We start from the raw sequence: 19,649 nt of genomic DNA, 5'->3' as shown, positions 1-19,649 counted from the left end.
CACTCCACAGTTTGTGTATATATAAAATACCCTGCACAACATTCTGTATGATAATACAGATTTAGATAAAGTTATTCAGACACATTTATCCCACAGTCATTCTAAGATAACAGTCTCCATCATACAATGGACTCTTGTATAAGTAGAAAGTGGTGACTATGTCAAAACAACACTGAAAATTGCTTTATTCCAGTAACAACAGCTATCAGCAGGGATTCAAAAACTACAGATACCAGTTGTGTTAAAAAAAAAAGAACCTGTCTACATTGTTGGTAGGAATGTAAACTTGTACAACCACTATGGAAATCAGTATGAATAGTCCTCAAAAAAAAACTTAGAAGTTAAAAAAACTTAGAAATTTCATTTGACCCAGATGTACATCTTCGGAGTGTTACCAAAAAGAGTTAAAAGTCTTCATATTACAGTGATACATGCATACCCACTACTATCAATAATAGCTAAATCTTCAAAGAAGCCTATATGCCCATCAGCAAATGAATGAATAAAAGAAATGTGGCGTGCATTTACACTAGAGTATTATGCTGCCATAAAGATAAACTTAAGTCATTTGTACAAAAGTGAGATCATAATATTAAGGGAAGTAAATCAGACACAGAAGGATAAATATGTTGTAGGTTTCTCTAATATGAAAACCTCAAAATATCAATAATTTAAAGAACAAAATTAAAGATGATAAGAAATGGAGGTACACTCTTTAAAGATGAAAAGAGGTTCTGGGCAAGGGAGGAGAATAGGAGAATAAAAAAAATCAAGATTAAAGATATATATATATATATATATATAAATGAAGTGAACATAATTACTGTGTATCACAAAATATATATAGTACTAATACATTTTTCTAAAAAAGTAATTTGTTCTGAACAAAATGTCTTGTAACCAAATCAAGGGATCATTTTATTATTAAAATCTGTAGCATTGTCATTACCCAAGAACAATATTTACATTTTGTAAAGGTCCTGATGCATAACACTTTGAAAAATCTATTTTGTATTTGTAAATCTAAGTAATTATAATGGAATTGACTTTATATCTTTTATAGTTTATTCAAATAGAACACAAATGAATTTAAAGTTTCTATATTCACTTATTAGTAAACTAATAACTAATTAAATAATACCGTATAGTGGTGGAGAATGTACACTTATTTAGTAGCTCTGCCTCTAAGCTCAGCTTTCTGGTGTACTAGTTGAAAATTATCTAAGCCAGAACACCTTATCTCTCTGTGCCTTGTGTGAAAAATTTTGAAAATGGTACTACCTACTTTGTAGGGTTGCTACACTGCTTAAATGAGTTCATTATTGCAAAATGCTTATGACAGTTTGAATGTTTGGACATGGGTGCTTACTACTACCCCACTACCTAATTTCAGGACTATTGAGAGAGTGGGAGAGAAGCACCTGGAAATGTAAAGTGTAGTCTTAGTGCTGCTGAAGCTGATAACAGAAAATGTGGTTTGTATGTCTGCTAGGAATAGCGTTCTACTGCAGTCTACATGTGGAATTAATTTGAAGCACTTCAGTGATGGAAAGCTCAAGGCGATGATGTAGCACTGAAGATGTACAGTGAGCAGTGCTGTGATAGCTATAGATAGCATTAAATGCCTTGCAATCTACCTTTTAAAAAACCTGTGGCATGAAGAAGTAAGCCAAGAGGAGTAGCTTTGAAGAGAAAGTAGGGAAAAGACTGAGTTACACTACTCAGTTTCTCTGTTAACTTTGTCAAATAGTTCATCAGTGCTGAAGCAGAAAAAGACCAGGCATGATTAACTAATACCTTGCCCTCCACATGGAAGGAATATCAGAAATAAGGAGAAAATATCGTCCCTTCAAACATGTTTGGCACATAGAACTCAGTAAATTTTAGCCTTTTTCCCCATGCTACTACATGCTTGTGAAATCTTTTAACCAGATAACCTTTTAATGTTTACGATGACCATCGAATAGGCTTAAATTGGGACCAGTATTGCTCTATACAGGCTGTCAAGGATACTTAGTCATATAAATGACTATAATAATATTTTTAATATGACCATTATACTAGATGCAGAAATTAAAAGCTCAATAATTGAAAAGCCCTTGATGAAATATTTTGTCTTAATTATATTATGTAAGTTCGATGATGTTCTCAGACCCACCTTCAATTTTGTGTTAATACTCCTTAACAATTATTATTTCTAATTGTTATTTTAGATTAATTTCTTGGACTGGGAGAAAGATTGATCCAGTAGGTGTTGATTATATTCTTCAAAAATTGGGCTTCCACCATGCCAGGACTACTATTCCTAAGTGGCTTCAGAGAGGAGTAATGGATCCACTGGACAAAGTGCTGTCAGTCCTTATCAAAAAGCTTGGTACTGCACTACAGGATGAGAAGGAGAAGAAAGGAAAAGACAAAGAAGAACACTAAAAACATAACAATCTGTGAACAAATTATCTTGTCCGTTAAGTTTTATTACACTGGAGTGTTTTTTAAGTATAATTTTAAAATAATTCTAACTTTGTGGCCATTATATTAAAAGTTTGTAAGTTAACCTGTTTATTCTAGTTTTACCATTCTGTGTACAGTGAAGTATTGCATGATAATGTACATTTTGTGAAAAGCTAGATTAAATTTATCAATTTATTTGGGGTTTATAATTGTATTATGTGCAATATAATTCCTGCATCTTTAAAATATTTGCAGAATAACTGTGAATTTTTTGTTATTGGCCATAACTTTTAGAAAATATATTGATAATGTGATGGGGTTAATTGCTTTTTTTAATGTAGACTTGTAAAAATACCCATTTGTATATAGTTTGAGTAATTGTGATATGATTGTACACCACTAAAATATTGTTTGTAACTATTGTAATAAAGTTACAATAGTGGTTTCAATCCATAGTTGTTTTGAGCTCTTATCCTTTGATAATTTATTTTCTGATTATTACAAAGTTGCCACATTTGTCTATAGATGATTGTTATAAAATTTTTAAATTCATAAAAGTACCTGTAATACTTATGAAAAAAATACCTCAGGAGTATATACTCTAGAAAAGACACATCTGAAGTTTTAGAAGTGCTCTAGTGGTAAGTACACAGCTATTTGTTTTATTTCTGTATTCTTTATTAATTTTTTATTCGTTTTAATGAGAAAATAAAATAGCACTGAAAGTTTCAGAACAGGTTAGTAGGACAGTTAAAATAATATGTCGCATTTGTTGTCTTCGTACTGGTTACTCAGAGAACAAGATGCAGACATGATATCTTGTCTAAACAATATTAGTACGAATATTGAACTAGGAGAAAAAAATTGCAGAAAATTTTGTTTTGTTTTGTTTTGTTTTGTTTTGTTTTGTTTTCTGGCTAGTTCAGGCTGCCTTAAGGGTGTGTCTGGTTCAACATGTGGAGCTAGGGATTGAACCACGGGCCCCTGTGCCTGACTGCCTTTGTCAAAGCCATGCTTTGAACAGCTGAGCTATCCGGAAACCCCCTTCTACAATATATTATTAATATGTATATTTGTATATATTCTGTGACTCTTGAGATATGTAATGTATAAATGTTATACATTTGTTGTGTACATATATAATATACAAAGAATTTAAAAGAACAGAAAAATCTAAAATAATCATTAAAGTCATAGCACCAAAACAAATAAATAAAGCAGTATTCATATATAGCTATAATATTAAAAGCAGCTCAGTTTGAAAATTTATCCAAGTCAGTACACTTTAAAGATTGAGTAACAGTAAAAATAAAGAGCCTAGAGCTAGAAAAGCTCCAGTACAGTTTGATGTGCACTTACATCAATCAGGCAATTTTACCTCTGACAGATTAAACAAAACCCGCCAGAAAAACTAAGGTTCTTGGCAAAAAGTACATGTATAGTAAGTGTAAAAAGAGAATTAAGGTTTGCTATTTTAATAGCACGTGGCTGTTTGTTAGCACAACTAAAACAGTAGCTAGAGAGCTTTATGCTATAGCATCTTGTCATTTGCCTGAGCTCTAAGTCTTCCCCATCTTATCACTATAATCAGTGCCCATGGGCCATTCTCTATAATTGTTGCCATGCCTGCAATACCTGTGCTTTCTGTACACTGAAAGCTAGATGCCCTTAACCCATATCCCTTTAGTCTGTTAGAACCACTAATTGTTGGGAATCTTTGTTTTGGAACCTAGTGGATAGAGAGTATCCTTAAGTAAAATGGATGGATGGCTGCATCATCCTCAATTGAATAGTACTCAATAAAGTGTGTGTGTGTGTGTGTGTGTGTGTGTGTGTGTGTGTGTTTCATCTGGTTTACCTGTTTAGGTCAGAGTTTAGGAACTCAAGACTAGAAAAGGCTTTCCACTCCAGTTCACAAAGCTTCCTTGGTGGTATGCTGCAAACCCTTAAGAGAATTCTCTTGAAAATACCCAACATTGGAAAGCACGTTTTGTGCTGTTACCAACCACTAAAATGAAAGTATTGTCAGTAGTAATTCCAGGTGCACCCAGATTGTTAGATGTACCTCTAGTTGTCTACATTTCAGCAGTGATGTTAGGAGATGACAATGAAGTTTGGACTCCAAGAATAAATACAGGTTAGGTCAGATCATCATGTCAGGTCAGGTCATCATGTCACCCACCAAATGAAATATTAAGTGTGATCAAAATATACAGAGAATGCAGGGGCCAGGGAGATAGCTCACCAGACTAAGCACCTGCTTACACAAGTGTGGGGAACCAGAGTTCCATCTCCTGCACCACATGCTGCGCCAGCAGCACCCCTGGGCACCCTGGAGCTAGGCACTGAGCCCTAGCATGGTAGCACACGCCTTTTATCCCAGCACTGGGGAGGCTGAAAACAGGAGAACTACTATGAGTCCAGGCTGCATAGTGAGACCCTGTACAACATATATTTTTAAAAATTAAAACAATATACAGAGAATGCTTAAATTTTTAAAAATTACCTTTTGCAGAAGGAAAAGGAGGACCAGGAGATGGAGGAAGGGAGAAAGAAGGAAGGGAAAGGGGATGAATAAAATGTGTTACAAACATGTACCAACACCTATGAGGACTGTAATTATATACCACGAACATGTTCCAATAAAATTTTTTAACTTATTGCACTAAAAAATACATTGCTACTAATTCACCTCAAAATACTCATCCTTGCTTCAAACACACCGCATTACTCTTGCCACTTTCTGAAGCAGTTCTGGAAATCCTCTTTTATCTCTACAAGGTATAATCAAAATGTGGTGAGTGCTGCTAAGTGCCACATGACAAATGCAACTTTGTACAACACTCTGGAGTGCCCTCATTTACCTTGTTCACCTGTTCTGGCATGCTGTGACTTCTGCCTCTTCCCCAAAGTCAAAATGACCATGAAAGATAGACATTTTGAATCAGTCCAAGTCATCAAGGTAGCCATAACACTGCAACTACAGACAGCAAAAAGAACTTCCATAGCTGCTTCAGAAAGTGGCAAGAAGAGTGGAACAAATGTGTTCAAAGCAAGGGGGATTCATGGCAATGCCTTTAAGTTAAATTTTTTAAATTTAAACTTTCACTGTTATTTTTCAATCATGCCTTGTATTCTTTCTGTCCAATTCTGCTGTCTAGTGCTCTGCTGTCTAGTCAGGTACGGTTTTTCTACCAGAGAAATAGTTTACTAAAATTAGAGTTAGAGCCTACAACCTATTCATTTGAGTTTGTAGATATCAGCCGGTATCTGTTTGGATGAATATGTTTTGGCTTAACTGAAGAACTGAATTTTAATACTTGCTATATTATTGGTAAGCGAGTGTCTCCTATGACATAAATAAGAGGTTGGGGAGATAGCTCAGCAGCATAGGTGCCTGCCTGGCAAGTGCAAGTTCCTGAGTTTGATCCCCAATACTAAAAATATATGTATGTTAATAAAAGTTAAACTATGAGGCATGGTAAAAATATGTGATGAATGTTTAAATTTTCAAAATGTTAACATTTATAATAAAAGACACACCGTTATTAATCCCCATCAAAATATTGCCCCTCACTTCAAACATCCCATCATGTTTGCCATTTTCTGAAGCAGTTCTGGAAGTTGTCCTTCCTCATCGTCTTTACAAGGGGTGATGAAAAACACAGTGAATGTCGCAGTGGCATGCCACCTAATGAAAGAGGCTCACAAAAACACGACAGTGTGTCCACATCATTACTCACTGCATCTGGCACCACTGAACTGGTGAAGCCTCCCGAAAGCCAAATGAGAGGAAGGGTAAAGGTTTGAATCCATTCAGAACATTGAGGCAGCCAACACAGCTCAACTAAAGCCACACACAAAGAACTTCCAAAACTACAAAAAGTGGCAAGAACAGTAAAATGTATTTTAATAAATATAAATAAGTACTATAAATATTTTGAGGATTAATGGCAGTTTGGTTGTTACCATATTTTTAATTTAAACATTAACAGTTTTATATCACACTGCTATCCTCTAAAGAATAAAAGTTTTAATATACAGAGGGAAGGGCCACTCCATCGTTGGTGGTAGCGACTGGTAGAAACCTGCAGTTGGAATAAAAAAGGAAAAATATTCCATCCCTGCAAGAGGAACAGAAGAATAGGATAGCCCCAGCACTGTATCTCTAAGGAGGGCATGACCACTTGTGAACAAAAATGATATCACCAGAAACCTGGCTCCATTATCAAGATAGGAGAAATGTCAAAAAGGTTAAACTAGGAAGATCATATTAAGTAAAAGCTATAGAATATGTTCTAATTTATAGTTAAATTATCTTTTACAGTAATTAAAAATGTTACTTTCATTAACATCATAATCAAAAATCTTTACAATTAGAAACAGAAAAGAACTTCCTTGACCTAATATAGGATATCTGTGAAAAATTTAGGGTTTCTAAATATCATAATACTTAATAGTTGGGTAGGGGAGACAGCTCAGCAACTTCAAAGTTCCAAGTTTGATCTCAGGTATCAAATTGTTATTTGTGTCTAGTTGTCCCCACAAAGCCTCATGTAGTCATGGGGTGGACTTCCACATTTTTGATTAACTAATAATCCATTGGGATTAATGGTGTGAGTGCTGCTTGGATTATCCGTATGAGTGCTACACCCAGTTTGGGGCAAATAGCCTGAATGCAGCCATGTTGCCACTACTCCATTTTGATCGTCTGCTCCTTGCTGGCCCCATGAAAGGCTGATCTCAGCCTTTGCCTTGGAGCCAGCAGAGTATGAGCTGCAACCTCCAGTAACTGTGAGCCAAATAAGCCTTTCCTTCCTTCATTTGGAATGTCAGGTGTTTGTCCCAGTAATGAGAGAAGAATACCTGACAATAACAATAATAATAATAGTAATAATAATAATAGTAATAATAGTGAAATATTGAATGCTTTCCTTCTTGTCTGGGACAAATTAAGGATGTTTTGCCTCATTACCTCCTATGTGACATATTGGAAGTTCTAACTGTATTAATGTATAGCTTACACTTAAAAACTGTTCAATGATTTTTCACAAAAGTAAAATAGCAATAAAATATACATAGGCACATTCAACACGCACACACACACGCCTCGTATCTTATACAAAAATTATTTCAAAATGGAAAGTGGATCATACATCTAATGTGGAAAATGTGTCAACTGTGTTTGATGATGAGCTTTTAGTTAATTTAGCCAAAGCTTCACTAAAAAAAATCAATACTAACTTCATCAAATTTTAAAATTTCTATTCTACAAAGAAACTTTAATACTCAAGCGACAGACTGAAACAACATGTTGCAAAATCTGTGCAGAGAATATAAAAATATTCTTGAAACTCAACATTAAATAAACAGCTAATTAAAAAGCGCCTTAAAATGACCACTATGTTAAGATTTTGGATGGTGAAGATATAGATATGTGAAATGATGGTCATCATCATTTAGTAGAGAAATTTGTATACTGAAACCACAATTAAGTGTTCATTATAATGACTAAAATAAATTTTAAAATTAATACTGGGACAGCAATTAACCACTAAGAAGAATATATGCAGTGTATTATTTGTTGAAACTGTCCTTCCGATATGATTTGAAACTGTCTCATTGCTGTTTGTCAATAAAATTTGAAAAAAAAAAAAAACAATAAGCTTGTCTTCTGGATGGTTAACAACCTAAGTTTGCAGACCAAAATTAGAGAAAAAGGAGGGCTACAAGGAAAGCCAATATTTTGGCCCTACCCTTCTAAGGTCAATTAAGACTCAGCACATATGAGAACTTCTACTGTAACGTCATGTACCTCGGTAGTGTCCCAGATTTTCTGATCAAGAAGGTTATGGGGCCAAAGAGGAAATTGATCGATGACGTGGAGTGTGCCTAAGGAGAGTCACATGAGGAGAAGACACTCTCTCAGGCTTTCACAGAGAGCACATTGGCCAAGCAATGGCCGTGACTCATCCACATGGCTGCACTGACAAAGGTTCTACAGTCTGAGGTACAGGATCTCAGGATAAATCCTGAGGGCATTTCACTGACCTTCTCAAACCAAAAAGCTACAACTCTTGTTGCATAGGTTCTGCTTTACCTTGGTCTTAACCATCCAGTAGAAAAGTATGAAGATGAAATATAGGAAGTAAAGCCATGTTGTTATGTTGAGCTGTGGGGCACTCATGTCAATAATTTCTGACATTGCCAATTAAACAGAAGACCCAATGCTATTATGGGCTTCTGTACTCTTTTAGAATATTTTGCTGTGTTTACACACCTATAATATTCAATAACAGACTTAAAAAAAAATTGGGGTATAACTATGAATGTCCATTTTGTATCTGTGTATTCAAAGTGGTTGGGATAGATATATAGTTGCATTCTCTTAATGAATAGAATGATTTTTTCTAATGGTGTTTGTAAGTAGGATCACAAGTCTGCATCTTGTACAGCAATTAACCACTAAGAATAATAAATGCAGTGTATTATTTGTTGAAAAAAAAATTAATACTGGGGCTAGCCAGATAGCTCAGCGGATCAAAGTGCCTTCTTAGAAAGACTCAGGGGTCCAGGGTTCAATCCCCAGCCTGCCCTGCTGGTCCTGCCCATCTATGGAGACTGGGCATGTTAGCACGCACATGTAATCCCAGTGCTTGGGAGGCTGAAAAACAGCAAGGATCACTACAAGTCTTACCTATGTAGTGAGACCCTGTAGACCCTGTACTTAAAATATAAATTCTTTGTTAATTAAAAAAAATTAAAAATTAACAATACCAAATGCTGGTGATTATGCATAGCAATAAGAATTCTTCATTTTTACGGGAGTGCAAAAAAGTTTGTCAGTTTCTTATAAAGTTAAATATATTTTACAATGTAACCCAGAAATCCCACTCCTAATCACTTAACCAAATGAATGAAAAATCTATGTACCCAAATGCTTAATTTAGACAAATTCCTAATTGTGAAAAACTGGAAACAAATAAGAGATCCTCCAATAATTAAACATACAGATAGTGGTAGCATGCAATATTTGGCTATGAATATGCCATTCATATAATCAACGACATAGATGAATCTTACATGCATTTAACTAAGTGAAAGAATCTACATCAAAACTATTGAGTAATTTCACTTATTTACTTTTTTTGGGGGTGGGGGGTGGGCACTAGGGATCAAACTTAGGACCTTGCATTTGCCAGGCAGGGACTTAGGCTGCTGATCTATCTCCCTGGCCAAAGTAATTCCACTTTTATGAAATTATGGAAAAAGAAAAACAATAGGAGCAGAAAAAGAGATCAATGGTTACCAGAAGTCAGGAAATACATTAACTACAAAAGAGCCAATGAAGATAAATTTTAGGGTAGTAAAGCTATCCTGTATGGTATTGTAGTGTTAAATACATGGTTCTATGCAGTTTTCAAAGCCCATAGAACTATAAATAACTGAAGTGACTTTGGAAAAGAGTATTTTAACTAGATGTTATGTATATTATTACAGAAGGTGAAAAAGAAAAAAGCACCAGTAAATCTTTTTCTTAATGCATATTAACAAAACTGCAATCACTACATACTCTAACAAATCAATTTTTAGATATTGCCAGATTTCTCATTGTCAAAGAAAAAAATACAAGCAAGAAGGAAAGCTAAAAAGATGCTGAGATACTGGATTACAATTAAAAGGATAAGTACAAATTCACTTCTATATAAATAAATACAGAAAGAGATTAATCTGTGGAGTTAATATACACAAATACATTTTTATAGCTGTTCCCTGTACAGGGACACAAGTAATAAAAACACCCACTGCTCAGATTTTAGTCTTTAAACCCTGTTCCTCAGTTAAGGTAACAGAGCTTCCTGGCCAATTTTAGGTCTAGAAGAGGACAATGCAAGTGTCTTATAGTATCCTATAGTATCAGAAAGAAATTCTAAAAAAGCATTTCAAAAAGACACTGCAGCAGCCTTCCATTACTGAAAGTCCTCTTAATGATGAACATTGGATAATTCAAAAAGTAAAATAAATGATGTGTTGGATTATGTGCAATAAAATAAATTTCTATGAATCCATTTCCAAATAAATGGTGGAATAATTATAAAGGAAGTGGACAAATATTTCTTACAGAATTCCAAGTAATAATTGTAGAAGGAATGAGAGAAATGTAAAATTATCATTAGAATACAATAACTGCTTCAAGAGTCACCAAAGATGAATGCTACAATTGAGAATGAAACAAGTTTTTCCTCATTCCTTTAACTCTTTAAGCCTGTAGTTAGTTCTATTCTTTCTGTCCCTTCAGATTTGCTCCTAATGAAATTATTACATTTTGTAGTGAAGTTTTACTATGCCTTTATACATTTTGGCAACATTTAAATGTTTTACTTTCCTGTAATAAAAAGTCTCCAAATGCTAAGAATAAATCTAGATTGATTTAACATTACAATTACTAATGAGCACTTGATCAAAACAACACAACAGATCTTGATAATCATTAAAGAAAAATACACATTAAAAATACATTTCTTAATGAGAGGGGTGGGTCTTTTTTAAATTTTACCATGTATTTATGGATTGATTTACCTCTTGTTACAATGAGCCATCAATTTTTGTGTTTTTCTTCGTTTCTGAAAATAGACTAGATTGTCACTGAAACTTTGGTGTAACAATGTCACTGGATTCTTTGAATTCTTCCCTGATTACATGGTAAAAGTTGGTTAGTGATTTACTATTAAAAATACTTTAAACAGTATTTCACATAACCTTTTGATTAGGTACATTTTAACTTCTTTGACCTCAAAGAATTAAAAATAGCCACGTTCGATTTGTTACTCAGATACAGTCATTTGTTTTCAGTGGCCAACTTAATGTTCCCAAAGGAGCCCTTTGGCCCCTGCAGCCAAGCTTCTGAGAATCCATAGTGTTTTCACAGGAAGGTTACTAAAGACAGGCCTTGCCATGGGCACTTCTTCGGGCTCTCTTTGGGGTTAAAGTGAAGGATGTGCTTGAAATTCCAACTCCAAGCACCTGACTAACAGTGTCTTACAGAAAAACAAGTGGCAGATAAACATCCACTCTGCTCTGTGACATAGTTGGAGGCGTGGCCAAGAAGCTGAGAGGATTATTTTTTTTCTCTCTCTCTCTTCTTTTTGAGACAAGGTCCCGCTATGCAGTTCCGGCTGGCCTTGAACTCACTTCATAGCCCAGGATGGTCTCAAACTCTCAAGGATCCTCCTGCCTCAGCCGCCTGACTGCTAGAATTACACAACCAGCTTCGGTTTTACCAGAAGTATCCATCCGCCAGAGCTTGGCCTTGGCCCTTAGCCTTCACGAAATCACGAAGGCCTCAAATATTTACCAAGCGTAGGCGCTCCTGTGTGAGGAACTGCGCAGAAGGCCACCGCGCAGAGAGCTACAGCGCAGGCGCGGGCACAGGCGCACGTGCGGGGCTGGGCGGAGCGCGGGCCACGAAGACCGTTGGTGATTGGATAAAGAGGGCGCTGGGGGTGGGGCTCTCAGGGCCGCTTTTAAAAGACGTGTCTGGCCCGCGTGTTCCAGCCTGAGGGGAGAGGTTGACGCTTGACTGAGTAATGGCGGCAGCGGGTGGCAGCCGGAGAACGCGTAGCCTGAGGCTAGGCCTGCCCCTGACCAACACCCGCCTGCAGGCAGGGTCCACCCCAGAAGAAGACGAGAAGTACAGCCTCAGTGAGTGGAAGCTGGGCCAGAATTTGGGAGTCCAACTTCTGCCGTTTGGTTTTCTTTTTCTTCACCCTGCTAATTTCTCTCACGATCCCTGAGTAGATTTAAAGGTTTCCCTAGAATGCTACCCTTTCTTGCCCTCTTTATAATAGAATTAGGGAAACGACTCAGGAGAGAAGAATTCAGTTTCTGTTGAAACTCGCAAAGAAAGCATAAAATCAATTGGACGGACTTGGCCGTGTGTGTGTGTGTGTGTGTGTGTGTGTGTAATAGCAAATCCAGGTTTCAGCTTGTTTTATTTTTCCAGAGTATTTTTAGTATTTTGTTTTCGCTTTCCACCAATTTTATCGTGATTTATAGGTGAGAAAACTGGCTGCAGTGACTGGTTTCAGAGATCCAGGGTCCCCAGCTTCGCTCAGATGTTGAAAAAGAACTTGCCCATTCAGCCAACAGTCCAGACGGTAACTCTACCTGCAAAATGTTCCTCTGAAGGTGGCAACCTGCTAAATATGGCATCTAAGGTCACACAAGTGACAGGTATGCTTTCTTTTCATTTGTAGTAGTGCCTCATTGCTTTAAGATGCTGGAATGGCCAGTATGTTCTTTTGAGCCCCAGGTTTAAATGTGTTCTAGATGTACATTTCCCTGCAGCTACTTCGCAGCTAGAGAAGATACCTGACTTGCCATACTGTAGCAAGCCTGTAGAACTCCTACACCTGCTGCTCACATAATTCATTACTACCTTCATTGTTGAAGGCTTCAAGTATGTTTCTTTTTTGATATGAGGCCCAGAGAAAGGATTGAAGTTACATGAATTTGTATTCCACACACCATGTAGTTTAGTGTTAAGCACAAAGTAGAAACACACATACTTTAAAAATTAAATTGAACTTGAAATATACTACTCATAAATTTGTAGTGCCTGAATATGATGGCAGTATAAAATAGTGGTGGGAATTGAAAACCAAATTTTAATGCCAACAGTGTTTTTCTCTGTTCTAAGCCTTAGTGATATCATCTATAAAGACTTTGATATTGCTAAAATTCCATGATACTTTGGTATCACTAATGATGTACTGATATATTGCATTTTTGGAAAATAACCTTAGTATAATGAAAGATATGTGCAATAATAGCTTGTGCTTGTCATGTGTGCCAAAATTATTCAGTAGAAACTTATTTAAAAATGACTAAATTTGACCTCTATTTTCAAGAATTGAGTGCTTTTGAACATTTTTTGGTTTTTTAAGCCAAATTGACAATGTAAACATTTTTTTAGGTAATTTTCCAGAACCATTGCTTTCCAAGAGTCTTTCATCTATTTCAAATCCTGTCCTTCCTCCAAAAAAAATACCTAAGGAATTTATAATGAAATACAAACGTGGAGAGATAAATCCTGTGTCAGCCTTGCACCAGTTTGCACAAATGCAGCGGGTTCAGCTTGACCTTAAGGAAACTGTCACAACAGGCAAGTACAAAATTGTGTATGGGTGTGACAAGTACTAGAAAATATTTTTCCATTAGAATCAGAACATTTCAGTGGTGTTACCTTTGGTTATTGCATGAAACAATAGGGTTAGATAAATACTAACTTGACAAATATACTTGAACTTTTATGTTTTGGCTTTAGGCCTGTTGAACTTTTGGAAAGAAATACAGTATAAAAATTTTTATAATCGTTAAATTCTAATTTTTGTGTGTGGATAGCCAAACTGAAGAAATTCTCCTGGATTATTTTGGCTGTTCTCCTTGATGCTTCTTGCATGTAAAACATGCTTTTCCAGTGATGTTAAATACTTGAACTATGATGATCTTAAGAGAATTCTATGATTATGATGCCTAAGGAAAAACATGGGTAAATGTGGCCCTTGAAATGCAAGGATTTGATGTGAAAAGAGTACTTACATAGTCAATACCATTTATAGTATAACTTGTCTGTTATAGTTTCTACTATTTTCATTTAAGCTTTGCAACCCTTCTCATGTACCTATGGAAGGCTACAAGAATATACATGTGTAAAATACAAGAAGCAGCTTCTAATCTCTTCATGTTTTGGCCAGTAACTAGGAAGAACTTTAGGAAAATATAGTAAAAGAACAAGTTTATTATTATTATTATTATTATTATTATTATTGTATTTAGTACATGGTCTACAGGGTCTCACTACACAGATCAGACTTATAGTGATCCTCCTATTTTTAGCCTCCCAAGTGCTGGATTATAGGCATGCACCACCATGCCCAGTCTCAGTCTCTGTTTCAGTATATCCTGGGGGCAGGGCTGGCACAGCATGCCAGGGATCACCCCCCGCCACTGCACTCTGCCTAAGCAGGTGCTTTAGCTTGCTTAGCTATCTGGCTGGCCCAGAACAATTGTTTTTAAGGGACACTAACAGTTTAAAGCTATGAGTTTAAAAAAAAAAGCCTTTAAAACTCTGCATTTATATATACCTACAAATAGTTTGATTTTTTCCTTTTCTCAGTAGTAACTTTTGCCAATATGGATCTCAAAGCTAATCTTTGAAGGAGAATTTAGAGCTATTGATCTTAGAATCACAGTGATATCAACTTTCAGACTGTTGCTTTGAATGAAATATTAGTAAATTTAATGGTTGACAAAAAAAACATGTGAGCCTAATCTCTATGGAATTTGTTAATCTTTCTATATTATTCTCAGACTACCCCTGGGAAATGTAGGCTATTGGTCAACTATAAGAAAGAAAAAAATTCATAAAGGAAAATTTTTACTGCTTTGAGGAAACACTACTCAGAAACATCACCCACTGATTGATTATGGCATTTATTTTATATTCAAAGCATGATTCTTTAGACCCAGATACCAATATTACGAACAAGTTGTACATGTGATTTAGAACCATTAAAGTTTGAAAACCCTGCTTAAAAATGGAAGCCAGTACTTACCAGGTATTTGTACTATCTTTTACATAGGAATCAGCTGGGTTATTTGCCAAATATACAAAATGCCCTCTGGCTTAGTAAATCATGAAGGAATGTAGGAAACTGAAGGTTTTTTTTTTCATTTATGTATTTGGTACAGGGTCTCACTATGCAGCTCAGGCTGATGGTGATCCCTCTGTTTTCAGCCTCCCCAGCACTGGGATTACAGGTGCATGGCAGCACACCTAGACTCAGTCGCTGACTCAGCATGCCCTGGAGACAGGGGCTGTGTGGCATGCAGACTGAAGATAGAACCCTGGCTCCTGCACTTGCCAAAGCGAGTACTTAGTTGATTATCTTGCCAGCCCCTGAAGTTTTTGATGATGGGAGAAAAGCAGTTTACCCAGACCTAGACAGGAATTTCTGATAAAACTTTTCTATGTGTCTTTTAAAAAAATAATTGGGTATGTGAGGACATGAGATGGTAGAGTTGATGTGTGATGACTCTGGATTTAGTGATCCATAACAAAAGTATTAGAGATTTAGGCTGTTAAAAGTCCATTATACCAGCAAGAAAAACTTGAATCAGAAAATATATAACCTATCAATTTAATTGCTCCACTTGATTTTTATTATCAAAACAGTGAAAGTAATTTTAGAATAATACATTTTCAGTTTATTTTTTATTTTAAAGAGTATAGAAAAATAATAGATAAGATATTAGAAATGATACACAATTTCAAAAAAATGAGACGATAGGTATTCAGCAATGTTTGTTATATTGCACATTATTGTCTTCAGTGTAGTTGCTCAGATTACCAGACATAAGTGTGTAAAATTGATCAGAGTAAAAATTTTAAGAATTAACTGCTACATTCAAAACACCACTAGAAATTAATAGTACAATGATCCTAGCTATCCTGTATATAAATATATACATGATTTTCCCCTTCTTTTTTTCCTTTTTCTTCTTTTCCCTCATCCGTATTATTCATTCCTTTTGAGCAGTTTCTTTCCCTTTCACTATATCAATTGTACCTTTCAGATTTTATTTATTCTTTGAGGTTCTTATGCTAGGGAGACAATACGGTGTTTACACATGTGGGTCTGATTTATTTCACTTATGAGTATAGCCTATAGTTGCATCTGTTTACCTGTAAAAGCCTCAAGCTTATCTTGTTTTATAGATTAGTAATACTCCATTGTATAAAAATATCACATCTTTTATATCCATTCTTTGGTTGATGGGCAATGGTATTGTTTTCCAAGATCTATTACAAATTGTACTACTATAAACATGGGTGCACAGATTTCGCTGTGGTGTGATGTTTTTAATTCTTCTGGGAAAATACCCAGAAGGGGAATAGCTGGGTCAAATGAGACCTCTAATCCTATCTTTTTGAGGAATCTCCACACTGATTTCCACAGGGGTTGTACCCAGTCTACACTCCCACCAACAGCAGAGAAGGGTTCTTTTTTCCCCACAACTCCCCTGACATGTTATTGTTTGATTTCTTGGTGATACTCATTTTTTCTGGGGTGAGATGTAATCTCAGTGTTGTTTTAATTTGCATTTCTCTAATGACCAGTACTGTGGAACATTGTTTCATATATTCATTTGCCACTTGTATTTCTTTCTCTTAATTTATTTTCCTTATTGTGTACATTTTAATTTTGTTTGTGGTTTTCTTCTCTACTCACCTAACCTATAGTGAATTGTAGTTTTTTACCATGATGCCCTGATGGGTACATGGTTTTTTTTTTTAAGGAATCTGTCATGTTCTGGGGTTTGTAACTGTTAGAGGGATCCAGAGATGGTATAAATTCAACTTTATTTGTCCTTGACTTTTAAAGAAAAGAAATGGTACCTGAAGTCCCTTCATTGTACCTCTTATTAGTTGTTCAGTAGATTGAGTGCCAAGCATTTTATTAAAAACTCATTGTCAACCATGTATGACTTATGCAGTATTTTAAATCTAACTCTATAGCTCACACTGAATTTGGGACCAGTCCAAATTCCAGCTTTCTCAGAACTTCCAGCTTTGATTTCAACCCCTACTGGCCCTCAGAAAGCCTAGTGTTCTAGACTAAATTGTTTTTCATAATTTTTGTACTCGAATGTTACCCATTATACAGGTATCCTTTGTAACTATATTATGAATTATTGTAGCAGTCATTCTGAGTTCTTTTTCAAGGTAATGTGATGGGACCATATTTTGCTTTCTGTGCTGTGGTGGATGGTATTCAATATAAGACTGGACTGGGACAAAACAAAAAGGAATCTAGATCCAATGCAGCAAAGCTAGCTCTTGATGAGCTTTTACAATTGGATGAACCTGAACCAAGAATTTTAGAACTATCAGGTAAATATTCTTGATTTAAAAGTATTGCAAAATGTATCATTTTCCAGAAGGAATCATCTGAAAGATTTATGTTAATAAAGTCACTTGGCAACTGCAGACAGAAGTTATAAGAGTTGAATAATTTCTTTTACTTTCTCTGTTGATGTAGTTAGTAGAAATTAGTGTTTTGCATATTTTAATATCAAAAGATAAAATTGTGTTGCTGAACTGTCTGATAATTTGTCCAATTATTAGCAAGTTCAGATCTTGAAATGTGTTTTTTCTGTCATTCATTAGATTCTTATTAAGCATATAAGCCTCTACGTTTACTAAGAATTAAACTTTTAGACAATTTTTGTAAAACATACCTGTGTTAAATTTCAGTAAATAACAGTTACTTGGAAAAATGATGACTAACAGTTCTTTAAATAATGTTAGGAATATAAAACCTAGAATCCAGTGGCTGCAATTAAAAGTATTTACCCTGGCAGACATGTTCTTTGTCCCCTATATCTACGTTTCACTTGTAAAGTGGGGATATGATAGTAACTACTATGTATTATGGCACATGAAGTCCTTAAGCAGTGTCTGGTGAATAATACAAAATCAGATAATAGCTGCTATTATTAAATATTAATTATTAAGAATATGTTAATATATACACTATCAATTTTTGCCATTATTTATTTCATGCTAGACTACATTTTTTTTGGTTTTCCTGTAAATGAAGTGACATTTTGAAAGGAAAATATTAACATAGTTCAGAAATCTGTGGAAGTGGTTTATGACAGGAGCTTAGAATGGTTTAGAGATGTCACTAGAGAAGCTCGAGGTTGCCGTGAAGCTGAGCTTGGTTTAAGATTTGGGTTTCAGCTAAAAGTCCAACCACTGACAGAAATGCAGACAGTGAAGGCCAGTCTTAGGAAGTTTCAGCTGCAAACAAGGATTCCCTTGGCAATTGGACTCTAAGCCATGTGTGTTACATGCTAGCAGAAAATATTTCTTCATTTTTCTCATGATCTGAGGTTTTATAGGAGAGTAAGATTAAGCATGGAAGTCTAATTAGTCTGGCAGAGAAAATGTCAAAGTCCAGTATCCAGGCTGTGGCATGCAGATTGCTGGCAGATTTATAACCAGGTCTATTGTGAAAATCACTAGCAAAAACTTACATGAAAAGTTTGCAGTTTCATCAGAAATGAAGACCCTAGGGCCACATGAATAGCTCAGAGGATTAAAGCACCTGCAAGCAGGTGAAGGAGTGAGGGTGGTTGGGGGCTCTACCCCTAGGGGCACGCTGAGATGGCAGTTGAACCTGAGCATGGTGGGATGTACCTGTAATCCCAGCTCTTAAGAGGGTGTAAACAGGTGGATCACTATGAGTCCGATCTAGTAGTGAGACCCTGAACACCCTGTAGACCCGTCTCTAAAAATACAAAAAAGAAAGTTCCTGCAGTGTTGGGAGAAAGGGGAACATGGTTGCTGCAAGACAGAAACCAAGTACTTTGTATCATTATAGTAAGAAAGACAATGTAAATTCATCCCAGCAAGAACTTACCTATCACAGACTGAAAGATGCAAAATCATAAATATTTACTTTGAGGAGAGAGCCCCATAATGACCAGCTCACTCATGGCTATCTAGTAAACTTTTTCCCAGGGTTCAGCCATCTAGATACACAGAGACCACTGACTGTGGTTGCCCAGCTACTGCTCCCACTGATAGCAGGCCTTAACATCATGCATGTGTTGCTGGCCATATTGTACAGAATGCAAGTGTTGTGGGTTCAGTGTGGCTTCTACTTAGATTTCAGAAGGCCTGGGGCATCAGGCAGTGTGCCCTGAGAGGACAGTATGTGAAGATGGGAGAATAAAGCTGAAAGTGTAGCAGGGAACCCAGGATGTTAGAAATGATAAGAATATGGTTAGTCTACTCAGGAGTGCTGCAGATTTTGAGCAGAGCTAACTCAAGAGAGAGGACATGAGGGTGCCAACCAGCAGTGCCACAGGCCTATAAAGCTCACTTCTTGCCACATCTTGCCTGGATGGATACTGGACCTGGAATTACAGAATTTTAATGTTTATCCTGCTGAGTTTTGGTCTTGCATTGGTCCTTTCTATTCTGTTATTCCTCACCCCCCTTTTAGAAAGGGAATGTTTACTTTGTACCATTTATATTGGATGTATTTAATTTCCTTTTTCATTTTTTTTTAATTTTATTTATTTATTTATTTATTTGAGAGAGAGAGAGAGAGAGAGAGAGAGAG

General features: G+C 35.9%; 2 protein-coding genes across 2 annotated transcripts in view; both read left to right on the top strand.

Annotated features, from left to right (window-relative positions):
* Positions 1-2,900, top strand: part of Kiaa1109 (KIAA1109 ortholog) — a 231,795-nt gene extending 228,895 nt beyond the window's left edge. Inside the window, exon 85 of the mRNA XM_004646167.2 lies at positions 2,214-2,900. Coding sequence (XP_004646224.1) covers positions 2,214-2,430 — 217 coding nt within the window. The 3' untranslated portion in view covers positions 2,431-2,900. The remainder of the gene's footprint in view (positions 1-2,213) is intronic.
* Positions 2,901-11,935: 9,035 nt separating this feature from the next.
* Positions 11,936-19,649, top strand: part of Adad1 (adenosine deaminase domain containing 1) — a 59,537-nt gene continuing 51,823 nt past the window's right edge. Inside the window, exons 1-4 of the mRNA XM_004646166.2 lie at positions 11,936-12,153; positions 12,508-12,684; positions 13,427-13,615; positions 17,240-17,407. Coding sequence (XP_004646223.2) covers positions 12,039-12,153; positions 12,508-12,684; positions 13,427-13,615; positions 17,240-17,407 — 649 coding nt within the window. The 5' untranslated portion in view covers positions 11,936-12,038. The remainder of the gene's footprint in view (positions 12,154-12,507; positions 12,685-13,426; positions 13,616-17,239; positions 17,408-19,649) is intronic.

The sequence above is a fragment of the Octodon degus genome, unplaced genomic scaffold (genome assembly GCF_000260255.1).
Source record: "Octodon degus isolate 3935 unplaced genomic scaffold, OctDeg1.0 scaffold00256, whole genome shotgun sequence".
Lineage (NCBI taxonomy): Eukaryota > Metazoa > Chordata > Mammalia > Rodentia > Octodontidae > Octodon > Octodon degus.
This window is presented reverse-complemented; position numbering and strand designations above follow the sequence as displayed.